This window comes from Equus asinus, chromosome 20 (assembly GCF_041296235.1).
Source record: "Equus asinus isolate D_3611 breed Donkey chromosome 20, EquAss-T2T_v2, whole genome shotgun sequence".
NCBI classification, from domain to species: Eukaryota; Metazoa; Chordata; class Mammalia; order Perissodactyla; family Equidae; genus Equus; species Equus asinus.
Genome location: NC_091809.1, coordinates 38,283,933 through 38,302,960, shown reverse-complemented (window position 1 = coordinate 38,302,960; position 19,028 = coordinate 38,283,933). Strand labels below are relative to the sequence as shown.

The window sequence follows — 19,028 nt, the reverse complement described above, 5'->3', positions numbered from 1 at the left end:
TCTGGGAGTGGGACAGGCATCCTCCTTGTTCTTTATTGTTGCTTTCTCCTTTTTCCCCCCACATTCCTCTCCCCTCCATTTTGAGTCTCATATTTATCAGACTCAACCACCCACTATTCTTTCCTTGTATAATCAACTTCTGAACCCTAAAGTAAAATTCCTGCCACACTGTCACTCTCTCCAGCACAACTCTTGACATAATTTTTGTCATGATTCTTGGTGATTTAAATATTCATTTGGATGATCTTTCCAATATCCTGACCTCACATGTCATTGACCTTCTCTCTTCTAGTGATCTTCTCTTCATGCATACTACTCTGACCACCAGCATATTTTTTTTTGGCTTCCTTTCTCTAGTACCCTGACTCCAACAATTCTTTGACCTTACCCAGACTTACGATCCATTAATTCTACTACCTTTTCACTATCTCTTATCTGCCACCTCCTAGGTCCTGAGTTCCATCCTCTTTTAAAATCCCAAAGTCGATCATTATAATGACTTCTTTGCATTCATCTTCAACTTCCTTGCCCCATTCTCTCTTTATCATACTTACAGTGAAAAAGCTAACTCAAATTTAATCCAGTTTTCTGCCTACTGTACACTATACCTGCACATCTAATCACAGCTAGAGAAAAACTCACAACAGTGTTCACTTCAAATTCAGCATCACTGATCTCAAGTGGGCCCTTAATTGCACCAGGCAATCATAATGCATTTCCCCACTTCTTTCACAACCCTGCTCTCCTAAATCACCTTTTTATACCTTTTCTTTTCTCTTCAACTTCTAATTCCTCCTTCCCCATCCTCAATCTCAGTTGGTGACAGTACTTCCTGTTTCACTGGGAAATAGAAACTATCACAAGGGAACTTCCACAAGTTCCCACAACCATCTCTACCCACCCACCCAACTGCCTCTATGCTCATATACTCTGCTTTTTCCCCTGTTGCTATGGATAAATTGCTCCAGATATAAGCCAAGTCTTTGCCTTATGCACTAGACTCAGTTCTCTTTTGCCTACTCAGGGCCATTGTCTAGCAATTCTTCTCTCTTTCTCCTGCATCATTAATTTATCACTCTCTGCTGAATATTTCTCATCAGAATGCGAACGTACTGTTTCTTCCATCTTACTAGCCTATACATAATAGGCTCAATAAAATATTCAAATGAATAAATTGCTAAATAAAAAGGTTGGCTAAACCTAAGCATGTTTAAATGGTTTCAGGATAGATCCAGCTGAGAGGAAGAAGCTGAAAGTCTGAGAGAGGGAGTTAGAGAGCATCTAGATCTCTGAGGAGAAGGGAGGGTGTGGGTTCAAATACAAGTAGAGGAATGAATGTTTGTTGGGAGATGGTAGGGAGGAGAGAATAGGTAGGAATGCAAGTAAATTAGCAAATTTGGTAGTGGCAAGTGAGGGAGTTATGAAATTTTCTTTGCTTGTGAGCAAACCCCAATTTATGGAATGGGGTTTTCTTTGTGAAATGGGAGATAGTATCATATGATGAGTGATGAGGTGCTGGAAGATGGTCTTGGGAATTTGACAAAAGTGTAGAAGTTTTAAAACAATGATTGTGGAGAGAGGGAGAGAAAACTGACTAGAGAAACATAGGAACTGACTGTCAGTGTTGAGGATCCAGCTGAGGGTAGTAACTGTGAATTTATAGTCACATCATTTTCTGTATAATGATTATTCTTGGTAAAGCTTTCCCAAGAGGGCAAAGAGTGGTAGATAGTGCAGATTCATAATGTTCATTGCCATTATCATAAATTATTTTCTATTATAAGAAGTTTTGATCCTTTAGCTAGGTCTCTCTGTCTTCACAGAATATTGTTCTGATACCGTAAATGGTATCACCATAGTGAGTCCTCCTAGTAGGTTCATAATGACCACATTTCTCATAAAATCATGTAGGAAGAGCCGCTATTTGTCATATAAATGTTTTGTTTTAAATAAATGGATTTAGATGTGGTTTTACTTCTTCAAGTTGCTACTTGAGTTAAAAAATTTTTGCATAGAAGACTTGAAAGCATTTGTGTATTAATGTTTTCTTTTTTAGGGGCAAAGAGGCCCCGAGTTAGTTCAGGTGGTGTATCAGAGTCTCCTAGTGGATTCTCTAAGCACATTCAATCCAATTTGGACTTTTCTCCAGGACATGCTGCTTCAAGGTAAGATTAATTAATAAAGATCAAGTAGTTGTTGAATGAAAAATAATACATGTATATATTTTTTCTTAATAATGAATGTAATTTTTATCAGTGTGAGAATGGTAATGCGATATAAGAAAGGCCTGACAGATTTCATTTAAAGATATGTTTTTCTCCATATCTTAATGCCTCAGTGAAGAAAATGTGAAGTACTCCAGTTCCCAGCCAGAACCGCGGACAGGTCTTTCCTTATGGGACACCAGCCCTTCATACATTGATAAACTGGTACAGGGGATCAGTTTTTCCCAGCCCACATGTCCTGATCATATGCTTCTGAATAGTCAGTTACTTGGTACTCCAGGATCCTCACAGGTAAGGAAATTCGGTTTTTCAAATAAATTATGGAAGCCCTTTATTTTTTATTGTCTTTAGGTCTTTTTTTCTTAATGTATAAATCTTAGAAATATAGTATTAACACTTTAATTTGTACAGATTTTTTTTGACAAGAGAGAATTGAAGGAGACCTTCATGTGTTAAGAATCTTAAGTCACGGAAAACAATTTTCAGACTAAATAGCTATGATATGACTGCTTTTGGTGATGTCAGATATCATATATCAGCTTTTCTTTATTTGACACATAGAACCCCTGGCAGCGCTTGGTCAAAAGAATGACACGATTTTTTACCAAATTGGATGCAGACAAATCTTACCAATGCCTGAAAGAGACTTGTGAGAAATTGGGCTATCAATGGAAGAAGAGTTGTATGAATCAGGTATGTTTCACTGATTTTCATTATATTTTTTCCTGAGGAAAAATTTAAATATTTGAGTAAAAAACTGTCATTATCAGTATATTTTAAAAATATAAAGTAATTAGTTCAATTTGAAAAAGAAACAATTGAAGTTGAAGGAATTTAAGTGTTTTCTTTACCTTAAGAAATAATATTTCTTAAAAGACATCTCTAAGGTTATTAAAAATATTAAGAGACTCATGTTATTTTCATAAAAACTATGTATACTTAAAATGTAACAATAGCAATTGACTTCTTTCTGTGAAAGAGGAATATATTAACAATCTCACACTTCCATCTCCACTGCTCCTACCTACCAATTTTTGTTGTTTATATTATCATAGCATATTTATAACATTGACATTCTAATCTGACTTTAGGCTTTTCAAAAATCTTAACATCATGAAAAACAAACAGAGGAGAATACTCTCTATTAAAAGAGACTAAAGAGACCTGATAAATAATGCAATGCATGATCTTTCAGTAGATCATGGATTTAAAGAAAAAAGCTATAAAGCATGTTATTGGAACAATTGGGGAAATCTGAATATGGGTTTTATATTAGATAATATTTTTGTATCAGTGTCAAATTTCTTGCATGTAATCATAATATTGTGGTTTTGTAGGGGAATGTCTTTATTCGTAGGAGAGACATGTTGAAGTGAAGTGATGCCGTTTGTAACTTACTTTTTTTTTTTCCTTAAAGATTGACACCTGAGCTAACAACTGTTGCCAATCTTCTTTTTTTTTCCCCCTGCTTTTTCTTCCCTAATCCCCCCAGTACATAGTTGTATATTTTTAGTTGTGGCTCCTCCTAGTTGTAGCATGTGGGACACTGCCTCATCGTGGCCTGATGAGCGGTGTCATGTCTGCGCCCAGGATCCGAACCGGTGAAACCCTGGGCCTCTGAAGGCGGAGCGCACCAACTTAACCACTTGGCCGTGAGGCTGGCCCTGTAGCTTACTTTAAATAGTAAAAAACAATCACATAAGTAAATGTATACTTATCTAGTTTGATAAAGGGAGGGTATATGGTTATTTATTCTACGATTCTTTCAATTTTTCTGTAGATGTGTAAGCTTTCAAAATTAAAAGTTATGGGAAAATGTTACTCTGCAGAAATCTGAGGCCAGCCTGATTTTCCTGTCACTTGTATAGATAATTTACTTTTTTTTTTAAGGTAGATTTATTGAGATAAAATTCAGATAACATAAAAATCATCACTTTAACCATTTTAAAGTGTATAATTCAGTGGTTTTCAGTATATTCACAAGGTTGTGCAACTATCACCATTTAATTCCAGAACATTCCATTGCCCGCAAAATAGACTCAATACTAATTAGCAGTCACTCCTCGTTCCTCCCTCCCTTCATTCCCTGGCAACCACTAATTTAGTTTTTGTCTCTATGGACTGCTCATTTTGGACATTTCATATGAATGGAATTGTATAATATGTGGCTCTTTGTGCCTGTCTTCTTTTACTTAGCATAATGTTTTCAAGGTTAATCTATGTTATAGCATTTATCAGTACTTTTATCCCTTTTTATAGGTGAATAGTATTCCATTGTATGGATAGACTACATTTTTTTTATCCACTTGTCTGTTGATGGACATTTGGGATGTTTCCACGTTTTGGCTATTATGAATAATGCTGCTGTGAACATTCTTTTACAAGTTTTTGTTTGAACATGTGTTTTTGTTTGTCATGGCTATCATAACAAAATACCACAGACAGGGTGTCTTAAACAACAGAAATTTATTTTCTCACAGTTCTAGAGACTGAAGTCCAAGATCAAGGTACTGGCAGGATTGATTTCCTCTGAGGTCTCTCCTTGGCTTTCATATAGCCACCCTCTTGCTGCCTTCTCTTACGGTCTTTCCTCTGTGTACACGCATCCCTGGTATCTGTCTCTCTCTGTATCCTAATTTCCTTTTCTTACAAAAGACACCAGTCAGATTAGATTAGGACCCACCTATTTTAACCTAACCTAGGTCTTATTTTAACCTAATTACCTCTTTAAAGGCCCTATCTCCAAATACAGTCACATTCTGACGTACTGGGGTTTAGGGCTTCAACATACGAATTTTGAGGCGACACGATTCAGCCTATAACAATATGTTTTCAATTTCTTAGGTATATATCTACAGATGGAATTGCTAGGGCATATGCTAACTCTATGTTTAACTTTTCTTTTTTAATTTTAGTTTTAATTTTTATGGCATATGTTTAACTTTTTGAGGTGCTGCCTAGTGGTTTTCCAAAGCAGCTGCACCATTTTACATTCTCACCAGCAATGTATGAGAGTCCCAGTTTCCCCACATCCTTGTCAACCCTTCTTATTGTCTGTTTTTTTGATTATAGCTATCTTTGTGTAGGAAGTGTTATTTCATTGTGCTTTTGATTTGCATTTCCCTAATTACTAATTATGTTGACCATTTTCTCACATGCTTATTGGCCATTTATATATCTTCCATAGAGAAATAGCCATTCAAATCCTTTGACCATATTTTAACTGGGTTGTTTCTCTTTTTACCATTGAGTTGTAAGAGTTCTTAATCTACACTAGACCCTTGTTAGATATCTTATTTGTAAATATTTTCTCCCATTCTGTGAGAGAAAATTCTCCCATTGTTTTCACTTTTTTTGTTAATGTCCTTTGCCCCACAAAAATTTTTAATTTTGATGAATTTCAATTTATCTGTTTTTTCTTTTGTTGCTTATGCTTTTGATGTCAAATTTAAGAAACTGTTGCCTGATCCAAGATCGTGAAGATCTACACCTTTGTTTCCTTCTAATTGTTTTATAGGATTAGCTCTTACATGTCTTTCATCTATTTTGAGTTAATTTTGTGTGTGATGTGCGGTAGGGGTCCAAATTCTGTCTTTTACATGTGTATATCCAGTTTTTCTGGCACTATTTGTTGAAAAGACTATTCTTTCTCCATTGGGTGGTCTGCAAAATAAATTGGCTATAGCTATATTGGTTTATTTCTGGACTCTCAGTTCTATTCTATTGATCTATATGTCTTTGTTTATTCCAGTACCATACTGTTTTGATTACTATAGTTTTGTGGGAAATTTTGAAATTGGAAAGTGTGAATCTTCTAAGTTTGTTTGTCTTTTTCAAGATTGTTTTGGCTGTTTATGGTCACTTGCATTTCTATCTGAATTTTAGGATTAGCTTGTCTGTTTCTGCAGAAAAGGCATTTGGAATTTTGATAGGGATTACCATGAATCTGTAGGTTAATTTGGGGAGTATTTCCATTTTAGTAATATTAAGTCTTCCAATCCGTTAACCTGGGATGTATTCCATTTATTTAGGTCTTCTTTAATTTCTTTAAAGAATATTTTGTAGTTTTAAGTGTTCAAATCTTGCACTTCTTTGGCTAAATTTACTCCTAAGATTTTATTCTTTTTGATGTTATTGTAAATGGAATTTTAAAAATTTCATTCTTGAATTGTTCATTGCTAGTTTGTAGATATACACCTTTTTTTGCATATTTTTATAAGTTGATTTGTATCTTGCAAATTTGCTGAAATTGTTTATTAGTTCTAGTAGTTTGTATGCAGATTCTTTAGGGTATTCTATATATAAGACCATGTTATTTGCAAATAGAGATAGTTTTACTTCTTCCGTTCCAATTTGGATATTTTCATTTCTTTTTTCTGGTTTATTGCACTGGCTGGAACTTCCAGCATTCTGTTGGACAGAAGTGGTGAGAGCAGACATCCTTTTCTTGTTCCTGATCTTAGGGGAAAACTTTTCGGTCTTTTACCATTAAGCATAATGTTAGCTGTGGGGTTTTTTTGAGGAAGGTTGGCCCTGAGCTAATATCTTTGCCCATCTTCCTCTACTATATATGTGGTATGCCACCTCAGCATGGCTTGATAAGCAGTGAGTAGGTCAGTGCCCAGAAGCCAAAACAGTGAACCCTAGGTCGTGGAAACAGAGCGCGCAAACTTAGCTGCTGTGCTACCAGGCTGGCCCCCCTGTGGATTTTTTATACATGCCATTTATCAGGTAGAAGAACTTTGTATTTTCAGTTTGAGTGTTTTTATTAAGAAAAAATGTTGTATTTTTTCAAATGCTTTTTCTGCATCTATTGAGATGATCTTGTGGGATTTTTTACTTTTCCCTTTTTCTCCTTTGATAATAGGGTATATTAATTGATTTTCATATTTTGTATCAACTTGCATTCCTGGGATAAATTCCACTTGGTTGTGGTGCATAATCCTTTTAGTGTGTTGATAGATTCAGTTTGCCAGTATTTGTTGAGGATTTTTTTTCCTGGGAAAGATTTGCCCTGAGCTAACATCTATTGCTTATCTTCCTCTCTCTTTTTTCTCCCCAAAGCCCCAGTACCTAGTTGTATATTCTAGTTGTAAGTCCTTCTAGTTCTTCCATGTGAGCCGCTGCCACAGCATGGCTACTAACAGACGAGTGGTGTGGTTCCACGCCTGGGAACCGAACCCAGGCCTCCGCAGTGGAGTGCAACTAACTTTAACCATTAGGCAATCAGGCTTGGCTCTGTTGAAGATTTTTTTTACTCTGTTTAAAAGGGATTGGTTCTGTAGTTTTTTGGGGATGTCTTTGTTTGATTTTGGTATCAAGGTAATACTGGCCTCATAGAACAAGTTGGAAAGTGTTCCCTCCTCTTCTATTTTTTTGGAAGAATTTAAGATGAATTGGTACTAATTCTTTAAACTTTTGGTAGAATTCTCAGTGAAGCCGTCTGGTCCTGGGCTTTTTCTTTGTTGGGGATTTTTCAGTAACTGACTCAATATCTTCACTTGTTATAGATCTATTTACTTATTTATTTATTTGTTTGTTTATTTTATGTAGAACATTTTATCTTTTTATTTTCTATTTTTTTATTTTTATTATTTTTTTGAGGAAGATTACCCCTGAGCTAACATCTCCTGCCAATCCTCTCCTTTTTTGCTGAGGAAGACTGGCCCTGAGCTAACATCCATGCCCATCTTCCTTTACTTTGTATGTGGGACGCCTACCACAGCATGGCTTGCCAAATGGTGCCATGTCTGCACCCGGGATGTGAACTGGTGAACCCTGGCCCACCGAAGCAGAATGTGCGAACTTAAGCACTTTGCCACTGGGCCAACCCCTGTTACAGATCTATTTAGATTTATTATTTCCTCTTGAGTCAGTTTTGGGATTTTGTGTGTTTCTAGGAATTTGTACATTTCATCTAGGTTATCTAATTTGTTGACATACAATTTTTCATAGTATAATCCTTTTAAATTCTGTAAGGTTGGTAGTAAGATCCTACTTTTATTCCTAATTTTAGTAATTTGAGTCTTCTCTCTTTTTTTCTTGATCAGTTTGGCTAAAGTGTTGTCAATTTTGTTTATCTTTTCAAAGAAGTAACTTTTGCTTTCTTTGATTTTTCTGTTTTTCTATTCTATGTTTTGTTTATTATTTCAGTCATTTTAAATTTATTGAGACTTGTTTTGTTTCCTAACGTATAGTCTGTACTGGAGAATGTTTCTTGTGTTCTTAAGAAGAATGTGTATTCTGCTGCTGTTGGGTGAAGTGTTCTATGTATATTTGTTAGGTTCAGTTGCATTATAGTGTTGTTCACATCTTTTATTTCCTTGTTTATCTTTGTCTAATTTTTATATCCGTTATTGAGAGTGGAGTATTAAACTCTTCAACTGTTACTGCTGAACTTTAATTCTTACTTTAGTTCTGTCAGCTTTTACCTAATAAATTTTGGAGTTTGGATACCAGGTAAACATTTGTTTATAATTGCTATGTTTTCTTGATGTATTGACCCCTTTAACATTATATAATGTCCTTCTTTGCCTCTTGCAAAAATTTTTGCTACAATCTATTTCGTTTGACATTAGTAGAGCCACTCCAGCTCTGTATTGGTCATAGTTTGCATGGCCTACTTTTTCTCTTCCTTTTATTTTCAACCTATTTGTGCCTTTGAACCTAAAATCTCTTATGGACAGCATATATTTATAGGATTATGTTTTCTAAATTTGTTTTCTCTGCCTTTTAATTGGAGAGCTCAATCCATTTACATTTAATGTGATTACTGATAAGGAATGACTTATTTCTGCCTTTTTGCTATTTTTCTCATACAGTAGTCTCCCTTTATCCATGGGGGTTATGTTCCAAGATCCCTAGTGTATGTCTGAAACTGTGGATATTATGGAATCCTATACATAGCTATGTTTTTTCCTATACATACATACCTATGATAAAGTTTAATTTATAAACTAAGTGCAGTAAGAGATTAACAACTAATAAAACAGAAAAATTATAATATATTGCGGTAAAAATTACTATAGATCTTAGCAGCCTCAGCATATGAGTTTTTTCTTTCCTTATTAAGTTGGGAACTTTCACTTTTTCACTTAAAGGAGGCACTTTATGATTTCTCTTTACTATGTCTGAATTGCCAGCATCACTACTCCTACATTTTGGGGCTATTATTAAGTAAAATAAGGGTTACCTGAACACAAGCACTGCGATGCTGCAACTGTCGATCTGATAACTGAGACAGCTACTAAGTGACGAATGGATGGGTAGAGTATACAGTGTGGATATGCTAGACAAAGGGATAATTAATGTCCTGGGCATGATGGAGAAGGACAACATGAGATTTAATCACACTACTGAGAATGGCGCACAATTTAAAACTTATGAATTATTTCTGTAATTTTCCATTTAATGTTTTTGGATTGAGGTTGACCACTGGTAACTGAAACTGTGGAAGGTGAAACCACAGATAAGGGGGGACTAGTATATCTTACATCCTTACGTCTTTTTTATTCCTCAATTTTCCCATTACTTCCTTTTTTTTCAATAGATATTTTTTAGTGTACCATTTAAAATCCTTTTTCATTTATTTTACTCTTTTTGCCCTAAGAATTGCAAATATCTTAGTTTATAATAATCTAGTTAGGAGTACTACTAACTTAGTTTCAATTGTACATAAAACTTTGCTTCTATGTAGCTCTGCTCCCTTTTTATGCTGTTACTGTCACAAATTACAACTTCATGCATTGTGTACCCATCAAGATAGATTTATAATTATTGCTTTATGTGATTGTCTTTTAAATTAGGTAGGGAAAAAAAGTAGGAGTTACTAACAAAAAATTCATTAACATTGTCTTGTATTTACCTATATAAATTTCCCTTTACCAGTATTCTTTGTGTGGATTTCAGTTACTATTTAGTGTCCTTTCATTTTAACCTGAAGGATTCCTTTAGCTTTTCTTTGTGGGCAGGTCTGGTAGTTTTAAACTCTTTCAGATTTTAACTGGGAATGTCCTGATTTCTCTTTCAATTTTAGTGGATAGTTTTGCCAGATATGGAATTCTTGCTTGACAGTTTTTCTTTCAGCACTTTGAATATGTCATCCCACTGCCTTCTGGCTTCCATGGTTTCTGATGAGAAATCTGCTGTTAATATTATTAAATATCGGTTGTTCATGATGTGTCACTTCTCTCTTGCTGCTTTCAAGATTCTGTCTTTGTCACTGTCTTTCAACAGTTTGAATATGATGTATCTCAGTGTGGATCTCTTTCATTTTATCCTATTTGGAGTTCATTTAGCCTCCTGGATGTGTAGATCATTTTCCATCAAATTTTGAAAGTTTTTGGCCATGTTTTCAAATATTTGTTTGCCCCTTTTTCTCCTACCACTCTGGAACTTAACATTATGCATGTTCTGATACATTTGATAATGTCCCACAGGCCTCTTAGGCTCTGTTCATTTCTTTTCATTCTTATTTCTCTCTGTTCCTTAGCAAGAGTTTCTGTTGATTGTTTTTTTCCTCTATGGGCCATATTTTCTTGTTCCTCCATGTGCCTTGTTCTTTTTTTCTGGGTGAGGAAGATTGGCCCTGAGCCAACTTCTGTGCCAATCCTCCTCCATTTTATGTGGGATGCTGCCACAGCATGGCCCAATGAGCAGTGCCAGGTCCACACCTGGGATCTGAACCCATGAACCCTGGTCTGCTGAAGTGGAGTGTGCAAACCCAACCACTATGCCACTAGACGAGCCTCATTTTGTCCTTTTTTTATTGAAAACTGGACATTTTGAATATTATAATGTGACAACTCTGGAAATCAGAGTTTCCCCTTTTCCTAGGGTTTGTTATTGTTGACACTTGATGTAGTTGTTGATTGTTTGGTGACTTTTCTGATCTCATTTTGTAAAGTCTGTATTCCTTGTTGTGTATAGCCTCTGAAATCTTTTGCTAGCTTGGAAGTCAGCTAATGATTGGACAGTGTTCCTTAAATTCTTGGAACTAAAATATCTCCTAGTTTTTTCAGAGAGGTTCTGTGTGAGTTGGGGCATGCCTTTAATACTCAGCCAGGCAGTTGAAAGCTCTGCTTTAGCCTCCACTTCCTCCTTGTCCCATGCCTCACAGTCAGCCAGAGGTGGAGCTTATGGCCTTCTCACATCTTTCCTGAGCATGTCCACTGCGCTGTGCACAATGTGGCCTTTTAGATTTCCAGGAATATGTAAAAGGTTTTCAAAGCCCTTATCTTTCAAAACATCTTACTCTCCACCCTTTCCTTCTAGCTTTTTTGAGTAATCTGTTGTTTGCCCCAACTGTTATCTATTGCCTCAGTATGCAGATGCTAAAGTATTTGCCTGTAAATGTTTTTGACAAATGCTTCCCAGGTGGCAGCTTTAGCACAAGATGAGTTCTAGTCAGTCAGGCAAAGTAAAGACAAGTGTTCTGAGCAGATCTTCCGGGGAGCCAGATCAGCTTAAGACAATTTGCGAATGAGATTTATTCTGCTGCTACTTGTACCTGTACCTGGAATGCAGACTGTTACTTTCAAGGCTACTATTGAGCTGAGGAGTGGGGAATGGGAGTAGGGTAAGTTACAATGTTAGAAAGCTCACTATTCTTACTGAGTCTCACCCATTTTATATGAGTGCTTCTGTGTTGCTGAAAGCTTTTAGTTTCCAGTGTCCTGAAAAAGTCGATTCTGACAATTTTTGCCAATTTTTTTATTGCTTTTATTGAGTTAATGGGCTTTCAGAGTTCCTTACTTCTCCATTTCCATTGACATCATTTTTTGATTCACTCTTTGTGCCTGAATCCTTGAAGATTTTCTTTGTCTTTGAAGTTTAATAGCTTAATTCAGATGTGTTGAGTATCTTTAATTTCCCCAGAACATGATGTGTTGTACCAGTATTGCACAATTGTGGTATACCTGTGTATTTTTATAGTCATTCCTTGAAGAGAGAATTACTACAAATGTTTTTGTAATTTCAGCTTGGTTTAGCTGGGTAAATCTTCTAATATTGCTTGAGCTCATTCATCTAGCTGTAGTCATTTGATGGCTTTACTGTGGCTGGTGATCCAAGATGGCCTCATCCATGTTGGGGTCTTGGTGCTGGCTGTTGGCTGGGCCGTTCTTTTTGTGTCGCTCATCTAGCCTGGGCGTCTTTGTAGACCATAGGAATATTCTAAAGTACTGAAAGAGGAAGGAAAGGCCTCTCAAGACCTTTGCCATTTTCTGATTGCTGCTGTAGATTTTCAGCCACAAATCTGGCCTCTCTTTTTCTTTCTTTAAGTTTTTATAATCTTGTTTTTCCTCTTAGCCTATTTGTATTCTGTTCAACTCTTTCTTCTTTCAGTTGTATTTTGTTGAAATAGTAAATTTATCTTGTTGCTAAGAGTTACATTGACTCAATCTCTGGTAATGGGGCTGCATCCCGTTTATTGCTTGATCTGGGTTGGGTGCATACACACCCACTGGCAGCGGACAGTCCCTGGAACGAGTGAGATTTTCAGCTGGCACTACTCCTGTTGTAGAAGTACCTCTCACATTTTTATTCCAGTAGTATCATTGACCTGAGATTATAGTTTTTGTTTAGAGTATTGTCTACCCACACATCGAGCTTAATCTTGTTTTTATTGACTTAGGTTACTGTATCAACAACTGATAGAAGAAACAATAAACTGATTTTCAAAGTAAATTTGGTAGAAATGGATGAGAAGATTTTGGTTGACTTCCGGCTTTCTAAGGTATGTAGAAGAGCACATTTTTTAAAAAAAATGCTTTGTTTTGCTATTCTTAAAGAAGTATTGCATATTCATTGTAGAAATTTTAAAAGTACAAAAACATATAAAGAAGAAAATAAGAATCAAGTTTAATCTTATCATCTAGAGAGGACACAGACTTATTTTTGATATATTTCATTATAGTAGTCCTCCTACTTATAGCATATACTATATGGAACTACTCTTAGTTAGAGATTTTTTTAAAAGGTGTTATATTTATATATACATGGCATTTGTAAATATGTAGTAACTTGGTTTTTTTGATTTAATATTGTGAACATTTGTTCTTTTCATTATTTATTCTTCTAAAACATAGTTTTACCAATGCTTGAAACAGACAGGATGTCATTGCTTCTGCTCTCTGAGCCCAGTGTGATGGGAATAGTGATGGGCCACAAATCCAGTCAGAATTATTTATGTAGCTATGTCTTCTACCAGGATATTTGATCTTCGTAAGAAGACTTGAAGGGAATGGTAGCTGGATTTACCTAAGGATATTTGTCTCTGCTTACCACTAAAGAAAGTTTGATTTTATGGCTTAATCGTTTTTTTTTCTTTGACATTATTTTTGGGTATCATTTCTAATACAGGGTGATGGATTGGAATTCAAGAGACACTTCCTGAAGATTAAAGGGAAGCTGAGTGATGTTGTAAGCAGCCAGAAGGTTTGGCTTCCTGCCACATGATAGACCCATTGGCTCTGGGATTCCTGGTGAATATAGTGCTGCTATGTTGACATTATTCTTCCTAGAGAAGATTATCCTATTCTGCAAACTGCAAATGATCCTGAACAGTTGTTTTCCCCAAACAATTTCCACTTCTGTTTGTATGTTCTTCATAAAAGTAATACCTATATTTTAATTGTAAATAAAACTTTGGGGAAGGGATGGATAGAATTCATTAGATATTTCTTCATCTGTGTTTAGTGTCTGAATTTGAGACTCATCTGATGGAAACCAAGCTTTGGGGATACACGAATTTACCAGCTTTTATACCAACATAATAAAAGATGATATTTTTGTCCTGTTTTTAAAATAACATTTAGTTTCTTCCAAAAAATACATATTTCCTCCATGTTGATTTAATTATATGGATGAATTAGTAAAAACAGTCCTTGTGACTTTTGGACAGTAGATTTATCAGTCTATGAAGTAACATCAACTTCAAAAAATATATCCCCAAGATTTGTACTTATACTTTCAAAAGGGCCTGACGAGGTATATAAACCTGTTTTTGAATTATAACTATTAATTAAAATTGCAAGAAGGTATGTTTTTTTTGGTGTAGTTAATAATATATAAAATACTGGTTGGTCTTTCGAGTAGAAGTGGAGCATAAACTCTAGTGCTTAACTGTCTTTACTCTAAAATTACTGTTGCACATTTTAAATATTTTTCTATATTATTTTCTACTTTCACAGCCATATTTTAATTCTTTATTAAAAAATAAATTCTATTTTGAAAATGAATAGTTAACTCTGTGAACTTATTGGTGACTAAGCTTCTAGGTGGTAAGGAAGAAAAGAGGAGGGAGAAGTAAGGAAACTATAATAGAAATAGATGTAATTCCTGGTACTTTACCCATTAGATTTACTAAGACTTTGTCCTTCTAATAAAATTTACATTAACTTTTGAATGTATTAGGTTGGGGCCTATATTTCTTTTTCTTGGTAATTTATGAAAATCACTTATCTTAGTCTGAAGTCTAACATCTGAAATTTTATGGTTAGAATTTATCACTTGTTAGTGTATATTGATAAATCGTGTTACTGTAGTATACCCATAGGAGGAATAAATTTGAACCAATTCCTAAGAACTGAGTCAGTAAATTCTCAAATATGAAAGAAATTTTGTTCCTGAGAATTTGACAAGTCTCAGCCATTAGTAACTCTCAAAAACAAAGTTCTCTCTGGCTTTGACCTCTCTCCTGAGCTCCAGACTTTATAGCCACAGTGTACCTGGTATTTCCACTTGACTAATAGTGATCTCATGACTAAAAACACCTTTGGCTCCCTGTTCTCCAACCTGTTCCTCCCTGGTGTCCCCATCTCAGTAAATGGTATATTCAACTCCCCAGCCCTAGAAATCATCCTTCTTGTATTACTTATCCTTCAACAGTTCAGAAAAGCAGTCAGAATGATCCTTCTAAAATGTGAATCAGATATCCCTCCCCTACTGTCAACTCTCATGGCTTTTCATCACACTTCAAACAAAATTCAAAATTTTCTCTGTGACCTACATGGCTTTATGGGATCTGCCCTCTGGCCACCTCTTTGGCCTCATCTGCCACTCTCCTACTTACTCATCCTGCTCTAGCCACATTGGCTCTGCTGTTCTCCTGACAACGTAAGCACATTCTCATCTCAAGATCTTTTCATTTGCTGTTCCCTCTACCTGGAGTACTTTACTCCCAAATATTTGTGTGGCTTGTGCTTCATTTTAAGTCTTTCCTTAAGTGTCACCTCCTATGCAAAATCTTTCTCTGACTTATCTGAAATATTACACCACCTTTATCACTCTATTTCCTTTATGTTTCATCATAACACTTATCATCTGACATTATAGGATATATTTATTTGTTTTGTTTATCTATTAAGTGTCTGTTTTCCCCATTGGAATATGTAATATGTAAGCTCCTTGAGGTCAAGGACCCTATCTGTCCTATTCATTTCTGTATCCCCAGCATCTACAACATTGCCTGATACATTACAGCGTGCAATAAATAGTTGGTTAATGAAGAAATAGACACTCAGTTGATTGATCCACCCTCAAAATATATCTGGAAACTGAATACTTCTCTCCATTTTTATTGCTACCGCTCTACTTCAAGCTCCTTCATCTTCTCCCTGGATTTCTTAATAAAAACTAATGTCTTTTCCCACTTCCACTCTTGCTGTTTCCCAATCCTCTCTCCTTCAGTCTTTTTTTTACATAGGTCTCTAAGTTATTATTTTAAAAGGTAAATTGTACTGTGACACTTTCTTGCTTAAAACCCTCTAATGGCTTCCCATTGCATTAAGAATGGAATCTAAATTCTTTGCTCTGCCTGACCTAGCACTGCATGATTTACTCACTGTACTGCAAGCAGGGCAGCCTTCTTTCTGTTCACGGAGTATGTCAAGTCTTATTTCCCTTTCAGGACTTTGACGTTCACAGCTGCTTCTGCCTGGAACCCCTTCCAGTAGTTTGCATAGCTGACTTAGCATTCAAATCTCAGCCGAAATGGTTCTACTATCCCCAATCACTAGCACATTATTCTATTTTCTTCATAGAACTGATCGCTACCTGAAATTATTTGTTGTCTGTCTCCCCCACCAAAATGTAAGCTCAGACTTTGTCATTTCTTTTCACCCTTGTGTATCCTCTCTATATAAGAGCACCTGGAATATAGTGGGTACTAAATAAATATTTGTTGCATAAATGAATGAATGTTGAATAAATGAATGAATTAATTAAATATCAGATGAGGAAAATGCCATAGAATATTGTAAGGGAAAGGCGAATAGATGGTAGACAAACTTTATCAGCTATTGGTATTTGTATAGAATGGTGGAAAAAGTTCAACTCAGATTTGGACAGGCTAGCTCTGACATTTATAATTATGTGAACATTGACAATTGCTTCTGTAAAGAGGCTGATAATAACTACCTTTTAGAGTTGTTTTTAATGTTAAATGTGTTAATGTATATCAAGAGTGTAGAATACTTTGTTGCACAAAAAGGCATTCAATAAACATAAACTGCCATAATTTTTCTGTAGTATTCATTATGCTATTGGGAGAAGGTATTTACTCTCATTATTAAAAGTAATAACTGCTTATCAGTGAAAATTTGGAAAGGGTAGAAATGAGACTGAAGAGGAATTTATTACCCAAAGATAAAATTTTGTTGGAAAGCTAAAATCTTTTTGGAAAGGTCAACCCATGCTGTGTGTGTGTGTGTGTGTATAGCGTGGCGTGTGTTCTGTGTGTTTGTTGAGATAAATATAGATACATAAAATACGTGCAGTTTAACAAGAAGTTGTAAAGTTAATATCTGTCTAACCACAACTCAGTTGAAGAAAGATCATTTCCTGACTCCACGTAGCCCTTCCCCATCAAAACCCACTTCTTCCCCCCGAAGTAATCACAAAATTTACTTTTGTAATAATCCCCTCTTTGATTTTCTTTAGTTTTCTTACCTTATGCATCTTTAAGTGATATAGTTCAGTTTTGCCTGTTTTTGAACTTGATGTAAATGAAATTATGCTCTATTTTTTGTTTCTTTTTTATATTTGTGCTATTACATGTATTATTCATTGATTTTAATTACGATATAGGATGCCATTTATGAATAGACCTAATTATTTACTTATTCTACTGCTAGTGGGTATTTGGATTGTTTACAGTTTGATGCTATTATTAGCAATCCTGCTAAGGACATTCTTGTGCGTTTCCATGAATTTCTGTAGACCTTAGAGTATATACCTCGGAGTGGAATTGCTAAGTTTTAGGATATGCATATCTTCTGCTTTAGTAGAATAATGGCAAGTTGTTTTCTAAAGTGATTGTACCAGTTTATACTGCCATATAAAAAGAATATGGAATTACTGGAAAAACAGTTTGGAATGATCTACTAAAGTATGAGAATTTTCATAGTAACAGAATATGTGTTTCTAGTATTCTGAATTTTCACCTACATTTGATGTCAGTCTAATTTTTGCCAGGTTGTTGGTGTGTAATATCTCAGTTTGGTGTTAATTTTTCTTTTTCTTTTCTTTTCTTTCTTTCTTTTTTTTTTAACAGTGATTCTTTCTTTCTTTCTTTTTTTTGAGGAAGATTAGCCTTGAGCTAACTGCTGCCAATCCTCCTCTTTTTGCTGAGGAAGACTGGCCCTGAGCTAACATCCGTGCCCATCTTCCTCTACTTTATATGTGGGATGTCTGCCACAGCATAACTTGCCAAGTGGTGCCATGTCCACACCTGGGATCCGAACTGGTGATCCCCGGGCCATGGAAGTGAAACGTGTGAACTTAACTGCTGCGCCACCAGGCTGGCCCAAATTTTTCTTGTTCTTAACTTTAAATGAGGTTGAATATCTTATAACGTGCTTGTTCTGGTCTTTTGCTTATTTTTCTATTTTTTTAAAAATTTTTTAATTTAAAGATTGGCCCCTGAGCTAACATCTGTTGCCAATCTGTTCTTTTTTTTTTCTTCTTTTCCCCAAAGGCCCGCAGTATGTGGTTGTATATTCTACTTGTAGGTCCTTCTGGCTCTGCTATGTGGGACCCGCCTCAGCATGGCCTGACGAGTGGTGCTAGGTCCACGCCCAGGATCCAAACTGGCGAAACCCTGGGCCGTCAAAGTGGAGTGTGTGAACTTTACTACTCAGCCATGGGGCCAGCCCCTGTTTTTTCTTTTTCTTAATGATTTCAGTCCTTCATATGTTTAGCATACTGTTTCCTTGTCAATTACATGTGTTGCAGGTAATTTTAATGTAGTCCAATTATGACCTTTCTTCTGGTTAGTGGTTTGTTTTGTTTTGTTTTTTTGTGAGGAAGGTTCACTCTGAACTAACATCTGTGCCAATCTTCCTCTGTTTTGTATGTGGGATGCTGCCACAGCATGGCTGATAAGTGGAGCAGGTCTGCACCCAGGATCCAGACTGGCGAACCCAGGCCGCTGAAGTGGACCATGCAGAACTTCAGCTACTTGACTATGGGGCCGGCCCATGGCTAGCATTTTTTGCTTCCTATTTAAGGACTCATTCCCTACTTCAAGATTGTGAAGATTTTCTGGTATATTATCTTCCAAAAGCTTTATCGTTAGCTTTCAAGTTTAGATCTACAATCCATGTGAAAATGGTTGTTGTGCATAATGTGAGGTAGAGGTCAAGTTTCATTTTTTTTCCTATATGACTATCTAGTGCAGCACTGGTTATTGAAAAAGTTATCCTTTCCCCACTGCTCTAAATTGATGTCCGTTCAGTGTTCAGATTTTCAATTCTTATTTTTTATACAGTATGTTTTGAATCAGGATCCAAATAAAGTTCACAC

At 35.7% G+C, this 19,028-nt stretch overlaps 1 protein-coding gene across 3 annotated transcripts in view; it reads left to right on the top strand.

The window, feature by feature from the left end:
- Positions 1 to 18,735, top strand: part of CHEK1 (checkpoint kinase 1) — a 31,140-nt gene extending 12,405 nt beyond the window's left edge. Inside the window, exons 9-14 of one of the 3 annotated variants that reach the window (XM_014848592.3) lie at positions 2,057 to 2,165; positions 2,339 to 2,516; positions 2,787 to 2,918; positions 12,859 to 12,960; positions 13,587 to 13,708; positions 18,597 to 18,735. In XM_014848592.3, the coding sequence (XP_014704078.1) occupies positions 2,057 to 2,165; positions 2,339 to 2,516; positions 2,787 to 2,918; positions 12,859 to 12,960; positions 13,587 to 13,682 (617 nt within the window). In that variant the 3' untranslated portion in view covers positions 13,683 to 13,708; positions 18,597 to 18,735. Of the gene's footprint in view, positions 1 to 2,056; positions 2,166 to 2,338; positions 2,517 to 2,786; positions 2,919 to 12,858; positions 12,961 to 13,586; positions 14,630 to 18,596 lie in introns of those variants that run through there. The other 2 variants (XM_014848593.3, XM_044753545.2) reach the window with 2 other exon arrangements.
- Positions 18,736 to 19,028: the final 293 nt, after the last annotated feature.